The sequence below is a fragment of the Papio anubis genome, chromosome 15 (genome assembly GCF_008728515.1).
Source record: "Papio anubis isolate 15944 chromosome 15, Panubis1.0, whole genome shotgun sequence".
NCBI classification, from domain to species: Eukaryota; Metazoa; Chordata; class Mammalia; order Primates; family Cercopithecidae; genus Papio; species Papio anubis.
Genome location: NC_044990.1, coordinates 10,162,760 through 10,176,472, shown reverse-complemented (window position 1 = coordinate 10,176,472; position 13,713 = coordinate 10,162,760). Strand labels below are relative to the sequence as shown.

The following is a 13,713-nucleotide window of genomic DNA, read 5'->3' as shown; positions in this document are numbered from 1 at the left end:
CTACTATATTTAATAAGAGGGAGGTTGGCCATTATCCATTTAAGAGTTAATAGGAATAAAATACATAAGTTACTTAAATTTTCATTTTCATTTGATAAATTTCTTAGAGTCAATTCAGTTGCCATATGGTGAATACCTACTATGTTCAAGGTGTTATGGAAGGATCCAAAGAAGTGTCTGCCTTCAAAGAACTTATGATTTAATACAGCATGTGTGTGCATGCTTGTGTACGTACGGGTGAAGGTCCATACTGTATGTAGGAGAAATATAAGGAAACTTCTATTACAGTAGAGAAGAAAGTAACTCTGGGAAAGAAAAGATCATGAATTTCAAGGATTCAATGCTTGGTTCTGAAGAATCAACTCAGAAGACATAGTCTATTCTCTGCTCTCAAAATTTGTAAAAGAGACAGGTAAAAAGTATACAACAGAATTTTGTCCAAGATACAAAAGTGGAACCAAAAAGGAAGTAGCTTAGCACGGCGGGTCAAGATGGTGCACAGAATACCTTTATGGGGATACATAGGCTTGACAAGAAGACGGGATCTACAATACACAAAGCCACAGGGGCATAGCAGGTGATGTGGTCTGAATCTGTGTCCCCACCCAAATCTCATGTGGAATTGTAATTCCCAGCGTTGGAAGCAGGGCCTGGAGGGAGGTGACCGGATCATGGGGGCAGTTTCTCATGGTTTAACATCATCCCCCTTGGTGTTGTCATGAGGAGAGTGAGTTATTGAGAGATGTGGTTGCTTAAAAGTGTGTAGCACCTCCCCTCTCTCTCCCTCCTGCTCCAGCCACATAAGATGTGCCTGCTTCCCCTTCACCTTGTGCCATGATTGAAAGTTTCCTGAGGCCTCCCCAGAAGCTGTCATGTTTCCTGTACAGCCTGTGGAACCATGAGCCAATTGAACCTCTTTTCTTTATAAATGGCCCAGTCTCAAGTATTTCTTTATAGCAATGCAAGGATGCACTAATATGGCAAGTGATCCTAGAACCATACCAAGTTTGAAGTTACCGGCAAATAAAGTGCCAGGGGGTGAGCGGTAGAAGATGAAGCTGGGATCCAGAGACAGGGACTTCAGTTAACAAGCTCTGGTGCAACTATCCTGGCACAAGGTAACAAGCAATGGAGGTTCCTTCTGCTCTGCTGGATCCACACCTGCTCAGCTGCCTACCGTCTTGCCTCAACCCTGACAGACACCAAAGAGAACTATAACACACATTCTCCATTCCTATATACAACTGCCAAGTTCAGCTTACACAGGAACCTCTAACCATCCTCCCCAGAGCCTAGAGTCAGTTTTAAGCATTCGGTGCTCTTGTACCTGGGCCCTATCCTTTGCAGAGCCCCAGAGCCTCTCAAAGAAGCAGGCATATCCAGCCCCCAGCAGCATCCTGCCAACTCTCATTTTTCCTAAGGGGAAGAGGAGAAGGAGGAATACTTTATCATTTCTATTGCTTCCCACCAAAACATACCCACATGCCTTATCCCCACTGTAAACCAAGTCCCAGGAACACTGCCCTGCTCGATGGTGCTCTGAAAACTACTCTTCCCAGAAGAACAGAAGCGGAAAGACAGGTAGAAAGCCAGCAATGAATGTCCATTTGCACAGAAGTAAAATTGGCCAAAAATAAGAGTAGATGAACAGTAGAGGAAGTATAGGGGCATATGCAATCAACTAGGCTTAGATGGCAAGGGGCATCGCTATCCATATCAATGTCAAGGACTACTGGGGAAGATACATAATCTAAAAAACACAAATCTGTATCTGCAAAACGAAAGGTACTGCTGGGAGCGGCAGCATATGCAGGTGACGTAGGGAAAAGTGTGCTCTTAATTCATATGAACAAGGGATGCCTAACTGTGGTTCTGATGTCATCACTGATCACACAGTTTGGGGTAATTGCCAAGGTCTGACTGAGCAAAATCCAGTTAGAGCTTCCCTGGACCCACCTGAGGGATGGATTAGCTGGGCTTCTGGCTCCTCCTCCCCCCTGCAGCGGCCTGCACTTGGCTACCCCACTAGTGCCTCCAGCAGAGCAGACGGAAGAGGCCAGCTAGTCAAGGTTGCTGCATGTCTGCTTCTCTAATACAATCCATGAAGGTTTAGTAGGAGAAAACCTCCAAAAGTTAGGTTTCCAAAAAAAAGAAAAAAAAAATTTTTTTTTTTTTTTTTGAGACAGAATTTTGCTCTGTCACCAGGCTGGAGGTGCAGTGGTGCTATCTTAGTTCACTGCAACCTCTGTTTCCTGGGTTCAAGTGATTCTCCTGCCTCAGTCTCCTGAGCAGCTGGGACTACAGGCGCACACCACCACACCCAGCTAATTTTTATATTTCTAGTAGAGACAGGGTTTCACCATGTTGGCCAGGATGGTCTCAATCTCTCGACCTCATGATCCACCCACCTCGGCCTCCCAAAGTGCTGGGATTATAGGCATGAGCCACCGCGCCCAGCCAAAAAAGAAAAATTTTTAACTTATCAAGCTGCTCCTATCTCTGACTACTGAAAAACAATCTATCTATAGCATGTATTACTTTCCTCTCCTTTGAGAAAGCATGATGTTTCAAGCACAGCAGCCCAGAGAACCTGGCCTTGCAGGGACACAGGACAGTTCGATACATTTATATATAAAACATTTAGAGATTAAGCATAATAAACCCTATTCCCAGCAGTTCCTTGCCTTGAATACTGTCAAGGCTGTTTATGTTTCCACTGACATTTCTGACCCTTTATTTTCCAGTACCCATGAAGAGAAAGAAAGCAATCTGTCAGCCACATATGTCTCCTGTCAAAGAGTTCTTTCCTGGGAGAACAAAGGGATAGCATTTAACTACAGGCAAGCACTTCAGTCTTGAAGGCCATCACAACATAGTGCAGAGGTCTGGATGGACTTACTTAGCTAAAGAAGGAAAGCACCTATAGGGCAGCATAAGGTAGATCCGCCCTCACTCCAAACCTCCAGCATTATTCAGAGCAGCTTTATATTCTGTTCATGCCTATTTTAAATGTTATTAAAATGTACCTACATGAGTAGATTTTTCTCTCCATAATCCTTCTGGAATATTACATTATAAATCAAATCAAAAGTTAAATTAATGACATCCAATTAAAAAAGCAGATTAAGAGACTCATAGAGGAAGCACTGCACTAAGATTAATGAAAATGTTATTCCAACATGAAAATTGCCTTAGGACTTGTTACCAAAATTTTGAACGTTAATTATCTCTATTTTAAGCCTTGCCTTTAAAAAGTTATTTCTTCTACTTGCTTTTATCATACTTCGTGACAAATCCACAGTTGCCCCACACAATTATATAGTTCTCTTAAATTTATATATATATATTTATACACACACACACACACAAAAAAAATAATTCAGAATATGATAATTTGTGCATTAGGAATTAACCAAAACATTTTCTTTCTTTTTTTTGAGACAGAGTACCACTCTGTCACCCAGGCTGCAGTGCAGTGTTGTATCTTGGCTCACTGCAACTTCTGCCTCCTGGGTTCACGCGATTCTTCTGCCTCAGCCTCCCGAGTAGCTGGGATTACAGACATGCGTCACCGTGCCTTGCTAATTTTCGTATTTTTAGTAGAGACGGGGTTTCGCCATGTTGGCCAGGCTGGTCTCGAACGCCTGACGTCAAGGGATCCACCCACCTTGGCCTCCCACAGTGCTGGGATTACAGGCGTGAGCCACCACGCCCAGCTGACCAAAATATTTTCAACAACAAATACTCAATATTAAGTAAGCAAAATGAGCCAGAGGAGTTATTCTCGTCTAAATAAAAACCGATTCTCCACAGATCCAGTGTTTTGGAAAACATCAAGGTAATCAAGAAATCTGTAACTGGCAGCCCCCCAGCCATTGCTACGTACCTGTGTAAGGTCTGCAGCCTGCTTTAAGATGCTTTTTTTTAACTGTTCTGCTCTCTTTGCATGAAAAGAATTACTTTGACTCTGGATGACGAACACAATTTCTTTTAAGTCTAGAACAAAAAAAAATTTAGTTTTCAGGTATTTCTTTTTATACAATTATTAAAACAAACTTGAAAACAAGTGAAAAAATAGCTACAAGGCAAACCTTCAGGCAATAAACTCTTAAGGGGAAAAAAATCAATTTGTACGTAATTCTAGAGACAAAATTTTCCCTCTTTTTAAACTGTTTGCCAAACTTTCTTCCTACAAGTTAGCAAGCAAATAAGCTGACTGTACCGGACCCAGTCTATGGCACCAAACTGAGAATGTGCTCTCGCATCTGTCAGAAAGAATGACTGCAAATGTGTGAAAACATCTAGAACGCTAACCTTCCTAGTAGCTGAAAATCTAACGTTCACAAGTAGCTTTTAACGATTCCCACATAATCCTACACTGTGCTGCTACCTGTTATGAGTTGAAACATGTCCTCCAAAGTTCATATTTTTTAAGTCCTAACCCCCAATACCTCAGAATGTGACTTCATTTAGAATCGGGTCTTTACAGAGGTAATCAAGTTAAAGCGAGGTCATCAGGGTGAGCCTTAATCCAATATAACCAGTCTCCTTAGAAAAAGGAGAAATTTGGACACATAAATGACACACACAGAAGGAAGATGGTATGAGACACACAGAGAAAATGGCCATCTACAAGCCAAAGAGAGAGGCCTGGAACAGCTCCTTCCTTCCCAGCTCTCCAAAGGAACCAACTCTGGCCACAACTTGATGTCAGACTTCCAACCTCCAGTACTGTGAGACAATACATTTCTCTTGCTTGTACTAAGCCACGTTTTGTGGTACTTTGTTATGTAGTCCTAGCTCACTACCACACTACCTCAAGAATGTTCTGAATGGCCCTTTAAGATGACACTCAACAGTAACTGCCCATCTCCCAAGAGTTCACAACGGTTTGCAAATAAGTAACTCAATAATCCCTACCCTACCTCATAAGGCACCTAGCCAGGATTAGGTGTTATCTCCAGGAAATCGGCCACAGCAATTCCTCAGCAACAGGGCTTTAGCACGAAGTCTGCAGAAAGACCATCTACAACACCCCATGCTGCCAGTATTCACCAGCCTGCTACAGATGCACCTGCAGGCAGCCAGCTTTTTACAACGGCGAGCAGGAAGGAAACCCGAGTATGTCCTGCCCACAAAGACCATGAGAGGGCTTGCCAACGGCGGTAGCAAGGCTGCACCCCAGAGAAACACGTTAGGCCTCCCCAGGTTCTGAGCCTATAACAAAGAAATGGATAAAACAGTGATTGTGTCAGCACCCTGCCACCAGACAGGAATGCTGGCAGAAGAAGGTGCCACATAAATTGTAGCATTCAGCCAGATAGTCAGCGAAGCCATGCGGGGTTGTTGCTTGTACTAACTATATTTTATATATATATATATATATAAATACATAAATATATAATATATAGTAACTATAAAAATCAATAGTTCGCAACAATATAAACATAAATATATTAAATTGGTTGGTTCCTTGGGAGAGCTGGGAAGGAAGCTCTCCCCCACCAAGAATATTTCTCTTTAACACCTCAGCTCAGAGACCCTAATTTGATTTTAATTTTATTCCATTCTATTTGATGGTTCTTATGTTCTATTCTATAGCTCCATTCATTTATTCACTTGCTCAAATATTCACACAACAGATAGTTCTATAGTGTAGCCATCTAGATTCTAAAAATAATCTAAAATGCTCTTTGGTTAAAACTCAATGAAATATGTAAAAGGAAACGCTGAACAGCCTACTGAATATGACCTAATTCCTTTCCTTTAGGAGTTTATATAAATAGGAACATTCCATATACCTGTCTCTATTTTAAACCAGCTTCTCAGCTTTATATGCTGGACACATGGGTAAGACTTAAACAGGTGTCTTCAGTTTCAACTGAATTCTTATCTTGGATGTACTACATCTGAAACATTAATATAAACTGACACATCTAAAGAGGAGTTATAAAGATTTCTTCTTGTTAAGAATGCAGTAAATAAGCCTCAGAGTGTAATTTTTCTAAAATTTAATAAAAAGGATGCACATTCCCAGTGATTCAGAAATTCCACTCTTATTAATCATCCTTGAGAAACTCAGATGTGTGCAAAAGGATATATGACAAAAGTGCTTACAGTGGCACTGTGTAAAACAAAATACGGAAAGCAACAAAAATATCCACTAACAAGATATATTAACTGGAATACTACGCAGCAATAAAAATTAACCAGTACTACATGTATCAATCCAGATGGATATGGCAGATAAATCCCATAGTTATAACGCTGAAAAAAGCAAGCTGCAAAAGAATATACAAATCAACAGTTTGCAACAATATAAACATAAATATACTAAAATGTATATATACCAAACATATACACACATAGTAAGTGAAGGTATAAAAGATTACATGAGTATGATAAATACCATATCAGGATAATGGTTAAAAGGTTTCAGCTGTGTTAATGGTATTTAATTTCTTAATCTAGGTGATGTTTTATTTCTTAACCTAATGAACATATAATACATAAATGTTCATTATATTATTCTCTTTATAACTTCTTACATGTTCAAATTATTTCATAATACATTTTTTACAGAGCAGATTTCTCTATCAAAAGGTTAATCCTGGCTGGGCATGGTGGCAAGGACCTGAACTCTCAGCTACTTGGGAAGCTGAAATGGAAGGATTGCTCGGGCCCATGAGTTTGATGTCAGCCTGAGCAACATAGCAAGACTACATCTCTAAAAAAAAAAAAAAAGTTTAATCCTTCACTCACCATTCATCACAGTAACCAACTCCTGCCACTTCTACCAGCTCAGCAAAGCTCCCACTGTCTTCTCATGAAGACAACAGCACTTCCACGCAGGGAAGACGATTTGCAAGAAGATTAAAAAGCAAATTCTTCCCATCCATACCTAGGTCATGTCCTGTCAGTTGTATCTGTCCTCTTTTTAACATAGCTACTAAGAAATCATGCTGGCCTCTCCCTTTCTCCTACACTTCAATCATGCACGCTTCATTCATTCATTCAGCAAACGTCTTCTGAGTACCTCCTCAGTGTAGAGCTCTGTGATACAAGAATGAGTGAGCCCAGTCGCAGCCCTGGAGTGTCTGAGCCTCGTTCAGAGGCAGGCCATTATAACACAAAGCAGTAAGTGGAAAGCCAGAGCTAACTGAGCACAGGGGACTGGAGTCCAGAGGACCGGGGGCGAGTGCAAGGTGAGCTTCCGGGAGGAGGTATGTCCTGAGTTTCCTTTAAAAAGCAGCAGACACACACACACAGGGTAGCAGATCAGTGGGATCGATCACCACAGAGCCCACAGCCTGGGTTTTCTCTGCAGTATCCCTGAGGGAACGACCATGTCTGTCAGGCATTTCTGAGAAAAGGAGCGGGGCAGGGTACAGTAGGTGATACAGTTAGAAAGGGAGGCAGATCCGTTAAGTCAAATCATGAGGGATTTATATACCATGCTGACAGGCTTGGGCTCTAGATTAATACTTTCTTTCTTTTTTTTTTGAGATGGACTCTCACTCTGTCACCCAGGCTGGAGTGCAGTGGTGAGATCTCAGCTCACTGCAAGCTCCGCCTCCCGGGTTCACACCATTCTCCTGCCTCAGCCTCCCGAGTAGCTGGGACTACAGGCGCCTGCCACCTCGCCCGGCTAATTTTTTGTATTTTTTAGTAGAGACGGGGTTTCACCGTGTTAGCCAGGATGGTCTCAATCTCCTGACCTCATGATCCGCCCGTCTCGGCCTCCCAAAGTGCTGGGGTTACAGGATTGAGCCACCGCGCCCGGCCTAGATTAATACTTTCAAATGGGGGAAGGGCCTCAGGAGCGAAATGGGGTCCTAGGCAGCGGAGCCTTCCCAAAGGAGGGAAGGAGGACACTCTCCCAAAGATGGGGAAAAAAAGGTGTGGAAAGACCCTCCCCACAGAGGGAGTGGCGAAAGTTTGGGACAGAGAATCAAATTTAGGGCCAGAAAATACTAACGGTTAGGTATGGCCAAGGAACAGGATGCAAGGGGGTTAACATCGAGGACAAGGCTAAAGGGGAGGGGAGTTCCTGTGACCCTGATCACAATGAATGCCAAAAGTTCACTGACATGCTACTCAGCCCCAACCCAATCCAGAAAAGAACTAGGTTAGTATAGTTAGTACAGTTTGGTGCTGAAAACAGCTTATGTGTTTAAATTCCTCCGTTCTTCACACCAGTACCAAGAAATATTTTCTGACATACAGCCTAAGCGATCCCTTCACTGAATCACATTCTGGCTGAGTCCAGATCCCAGAGCTTATCTTGGTAGCTGTCTTCTTTGTGTATGCCATCCAAACACCTGACTCTTAAGCTCCTGCTGCCCAGTCAACAGAGCTAAATAAGACAATTCCACGATTTCCTTATCATCTTGGCTGTACTTCTTTAAACTCACTGCAATCTGCCTTCGGCAAACACTGTCACAACTCAAAATGGATCGTCACTGTTTCTCCTCCAGGAATGGGCAATAAACGGGCCACACACTAAGTGCCTGACAGTAATAATCAGAGCGACAGGCTAGAAGGGGAAGATAAAGAAATTAGTCAAGGATACCTAAAGGGCCAATGCAATGCCAATGCCAATGGTGAGTGGCAGAGAGTGCTCAGGAAAGGCAGCAGGGCAGAGAGATAGTTAGAATAGAAAACGGATGCTGGAGAGCAATGATTCTTCTTTGAAAGCCGGAAGAAACCAAATGCTCTCCATGTCTTCAGTTGCTGAGCACCTACCATGGGCAAAGCATTCTACTGTAAAATGCTCATCTTCCTGGTCAGAAATTACCTAGAAAAATGGGTTTCATCATGCTGGTGTTTTTCTGATGAGAAACCAACATGATGTTCTTCTGATAAAAGCTGAGTAACAAGCAGCCTTATGATTTAACGCTGAGGGATAAATATGCATGCATACACACACACCCGAAAACACACATGCACAAAGCGCCACTCCAATTATGTTTACTTGGTGAGAATAATCATACACTAGTGAATCTATCAATCAGGCAGCAAGCAGGAGAAACAGCGTCCCGTGCGTGGAGGCTATCTCCCAGCTCTGACTGTGAGCCATGCTCTCGGTGCCCTGAATCTACTGTTGTCGCTGCACCTGCACAGGATCTTTAGTAGCCTCCTGGTCTTGTAGGCTCACACAAAGCTTGTGACAAAGAAGCCCCCTGGGTCTTTTTCAGATGAACTGATACCAAGTCAGGTTTCGCTCGACTTGCCATGTGCAATTGCAAGAATATAAATTTACTTGTCCAAGGTAACTTCCCCTTTGTAGTTTCAAGCCCATGTTCCAGACTTGCATCATTAATTCATTTAATAACCAGAGACTCATCTGCTCCCATCAACTACAAATAAATGCTCAAAGCCACCAGAGTTGGTAGCAGGAAAGAGAATCTCCACATGGAAAGGTGTGGCTACACCATACAGGGTGTGATAATACAGAGAAGAAAAAGCAACAAATTGATGTGGTTCCTTAAATACAGCTGCTGTCAGACCCCACAGACCCCAACACAGTCCCCTGTGGGCCCTAGATACGCCTCCCCAAAACAGGTCATTCTCCCACTTCCACGCGGGGGCAGGGCAGGCTCTCCTGCACTTCTGTACCCCTCAGAACCCAGGCCCAGGAAGAGAAGGCCTAGAAAGGAACCCTTTCCTTTATCCTTTTCCCTCTTATCTAGAGCTCGCCTTCCAGGTCTCCATGGAAAATAGTGGGGAGGAAGCAAGAAGAGTATATCGTTCCCTTCTTGTTTCCTGGAACCCAGGCTTATCCATCATGAAACTAGAGGTGAGCCAACCACCTGTGTCTGCAGGGAAGCTTCTCCCATGGACCGCATCCCCCTGACATCATGGGCCTCTTGTGAGGTTCCACTGCTTCTGGTGTCCAGGTCCTGGCTGACTGAGTTCCAGACTTGGGTCATTCTTCCTACCCTGGGAGGAAACACACTGACAAAGTTCATACCCTTCAGGGACAGACTCACCCCTACACAGAGGTGTGGCCTTACACACTGGGCATGCTTCCGATGAAATTTTTGTTTTAAGTCTAACCCATGGTCACATTCCTGAAGATACTTACAATATATGGCAGGGTAGGTGTTTCAAAAGGAGTACAAATAAGGAACGGGCTATGATAGAAGTATAATGCCTTACAAAGGAAGGGCTTACAGCTTCCAGGCCAGGAGGCTTGGGACGAGTCTGGCAGACGTGACTGGTGAGCTGACTCCTGAAAGGCACGGAGGTGTCTGCAGGCCAGCGAGTGGAGAGCCTACTCCCGGGGGGCACGCGTAAACGCCAGTTTGTCCTTTTCTCCCACACTGTGTGGGTCCTTAATAACAGAGACCACGTCTCCTTCCTCTCTGCATTCCCCCACAGAGCCCACCAGGCATGGGGCTTTATCCTTATCAGAAGCTCAATGAATGATGCCAGAGGGAATTAAATACAACATATCTCACTGAGTAAACAGAAGTCCACCACATGCCAACATGTCCATCTGAGAAGTGCTTGCCCCACATCTTCAGTAGAACAAACATTAGGCTGGGCTAAAGACAGACTATTTGGACAACAATATTTACCCCATAAATAAAATCAGGAAAAAAAAATCACTTCATGGCAATATAATTCATACAAAATACACCTGAGTACACACTCTTAGGTTAAAAAAATCATTACTTACCTAGGTCATTTTTCCTTGATATACCACTTTTCTCCAAATCCTGTATTTTAAATGAAAGAGAAAAAGATGAATCTCGGTACATAATGAAGCCAGCAATACACTGAGTAAACATGCATGGTGCATGGTGGGTATCAGCGCATGGGAGGAAGATTTGAAAACGGGGGCTTGGAAACACTTCCCTAAAGAAATGAGACGGAAACCTAAGGGACCACGGAGCAATGATGTACTTCTGCATCATGACAGACCTCTTAGGCTGGGCTGTGCCCTTCTCATGCGATCTTGGGCAAGTCGATTGAGCTGAAGCTCTTTCCTACTGTATAAGATGCAGTGACCACTTAACTGGTTCATGAGATTCTCAGGAGGGTTCATTTTTAAAGCTCTGTAAACCATAAAGCATTATGAACATATCAGAGGATAGTCTCGATTCTGGCAGGGTGCTCCTCATAAAGATAAGTTCCACGAATTACCGTACTTCATCATCTTTTGGGTGCAGACATACTGTCTTCCAGAATATTACCACAATGTTCTCTCCTATCTGAGTAGTCGTCCTAGGGGCCTGCACAGGGCCTCGGAGGCCAGCCTATGGCAGTCACTAGAATTCGGGAGCACAGAGGCCAGATGCAATGGCTCACACCTGTAACCCCGGCACTTTGGGAGGCTGAGGCAGGTAGATCGCAAGGTCAGGAGTTTGAGACCAGCCTGGCCAATACGGTGAAACCCTGTCTCTACGAAAAATACAAAAATTAGCCGGGGATGATGGCGGGCGCCTGTAGTCCCAGTTACTCAGGAGGCTGAGGCAAGAGAATCGCTTGAACCCGGGAGGCGGAGGTTGCAGTGAGCTGAGATCGTGCCACTGCACTTCAGCCTGGAGGACAGAGCTAGACTCCATCTCAAAAAAAAAAAAAAAAAAAAATTCAGGAGCACAGAAGGGGCACTATAAGAGCTGGAGAGCCCCAGACATAGAAATCTGGATGTGGGCAGAGAAATACCTGACCTCGACTCTGTGTAAATCAAGGGAGGAACTCTCAAAAGATTTCTCTAGCAAAGTGCAAAGCGTCAGCAGCTAAATCTGCCATTTTCATTGTCTTCTCTGCAGACTAAGAAGGAATTTTCTCCCTAATTGCCCTTTCCTGCTTTCAACTGCCATATGCTATAATTATGACAATTGGACGGTGGCAAATATCCTCCAATTGTCTTCATGACTGCAACAAGAAATGTGGTCGCGAGCCCTTACCAACAAAATTGGGAGCAGCTTAAAAGCCAAGAGATGTATCCACAGAGATACATCCTCTAAGAATACCAAAGGGACCATGAGAACACTCGGGGAGGAGAGAGCTAAACACAGGGGAGCAACCACCTTTAGTGGCATATTCTGAAATTATCTTTGTCTCGAGACTAGAAATGCCACTGAGTAGAGGAGAACCTAGAGTTATATGCTGATTTGTTAACTCTCAGGATGGATCAAGTGACACCCAACTTAATCCTGATAAAATACGAAGACCTGGAAGAAATTACTTAAAAAGACTGGAAAGCTCAATCCAGTTCTCTGAATGCACTGAACCAAAGCCAGGCTATCACCGTAAGTCAGCATGCGCAGACTTACTCTAAATGCCACTCCTGACCAGGAAGACAACCTGCCCTCAGGGAAGGCGTCAGCCTCAGCTCCAGAGGAGCCATTTGGCTCCACTGGCAACCCGCCACCTGCCCCAGGCCAAGCTGCCTTCTGGATGCCACAGCTTTGGCTGCCAGCTGAGGCTCCTAGAAAAATAGAATTGTTAGATCTAAAAACAGCACTGGAGATGATTCAACCCAGCAATCCCCTTTTGCAAATGAGACAACAGAGGCTCAGAAAAGATAAATCATTTTCCCAAGGTCCACCAGTCATTCTGGCCACAGAACCAGAATTGCAACCCAGGTCTCCTAACTCGGTCCCAGTGCTCTTCCTCACACCACCATGGTAACGCCTGCCCAGCCTTCCTCGGGAGAATGTAGAAAATACACATCATTAGATGTGAACAGATTTTGAGAGTGAGCTAAAAAATAATATAGAAAGCAAAAGTCACCTTTATCAACAAGTTAGAATGCTACAGTTCTAGACTGAGCAACTGAAGCTGCGAAACCAGCTGGGCTTTCCATCAGATAGCTATCTTTGTGAAATCAAAGAAAAGCAACGAAATGATACATCCTTCTCTTTGCTATTAAGCACAGCAGCTCTGTTGACTGACACAACAGCTAGGAAATGATTAGCCATTTCAAGGGGTTCAATCTGTAAACTGTAAAAATAAAATATGCAAGAAACAGTTGAATTAGGTGAATTGAGATGGAACCAAAATGGTCTTGACTAATTTCCCCTGTGAGAAAGAAAATTAGACTAAATTAACAGAACAATTAAAATTCTGTCTCCAGCTTCCCTTGTGAAAAGACTTAGTTCTTCCTAAGATGAAGGAAACACATGGTTTGTTTTATTATTTCTGCTGCCACATGTTTCTTACGCTATCAGTATCAATCAAAATGTGCTCACTGTCAAGGTTTTATAAGTCAACTGAATTGCTATTCACATACAAAAGAGATTTGTTATTAATCTCTACCCCACAGACAGCTCCTATGCTAGTCAAGAAAACGCATATTAAAGTCACCCTTTGACACAGGTTTTATTTTTCAACTCACAATAGATTTGAACACTTGCAATCCAGACATGTAATGCTTAGTTTATAAGTCCTTCATTAAAAGAAGATAAGACATCCTCAAAGAATTTGATATGGAATATTTTAAAGGGAAGGGGAGTAAAATGGAATCTCCCACCAGTGCCCTAGAGATTCTGAATAAAATAATCAGATGTGTTCATGATCACACTCAGTTGGCCCTGGGCTCTAATTCTGCCTGTACCACCAACTATCTCAGGCCTGTTTCAACCAGAATAGGAATAATAATGACAAGACCCACTTCACAAGATTGTGTTGTAGGTTGAACAAGATAGTAAAATGCTGAGCACAGGGTGTGCACAAAGCAAATGCTCAATAATTATTGGC

At 43.3% G+C, this 13,713-nt stretch overlaps 1 protein-coding gene across 6 annotated transcripts in view; it reads right to left on the bottom strand.

Moving 5' to 3' along the window:
* The window catches only part of B3GLCT (beta 3-glucosyltransferase), a 121,379-nt gene that overhangs the window by 87,304 nt on the left and 20,362 nt on the right, over positions 1 to 13,713 (bottom strand). For all 6 annotated transcript variants that reach the window (XR_002518279.1, XM_003913734.4, XM_017951082.3 and 3 more), the window contains exons 3-4: positions 10,685 to 10,724; positions 3,887 to 3,996 (exon numbers count right to left, since the gene is read on the bottom strand). Coding sequence is in view for 5 of the 6 variants with exons in the window: in XM_003913734.4 (XP_003913783.1) it covers positions 3,887 to 3,996; positions 10,685 to 10,724 (150 nt within the window). In the remaining variant the exon portion in view is untranslated. The remainder of the gene's footprint in view (positions 1 to 3,886; positions 3,997 to 10,684; positions 10,725 to 13,713) is intronic.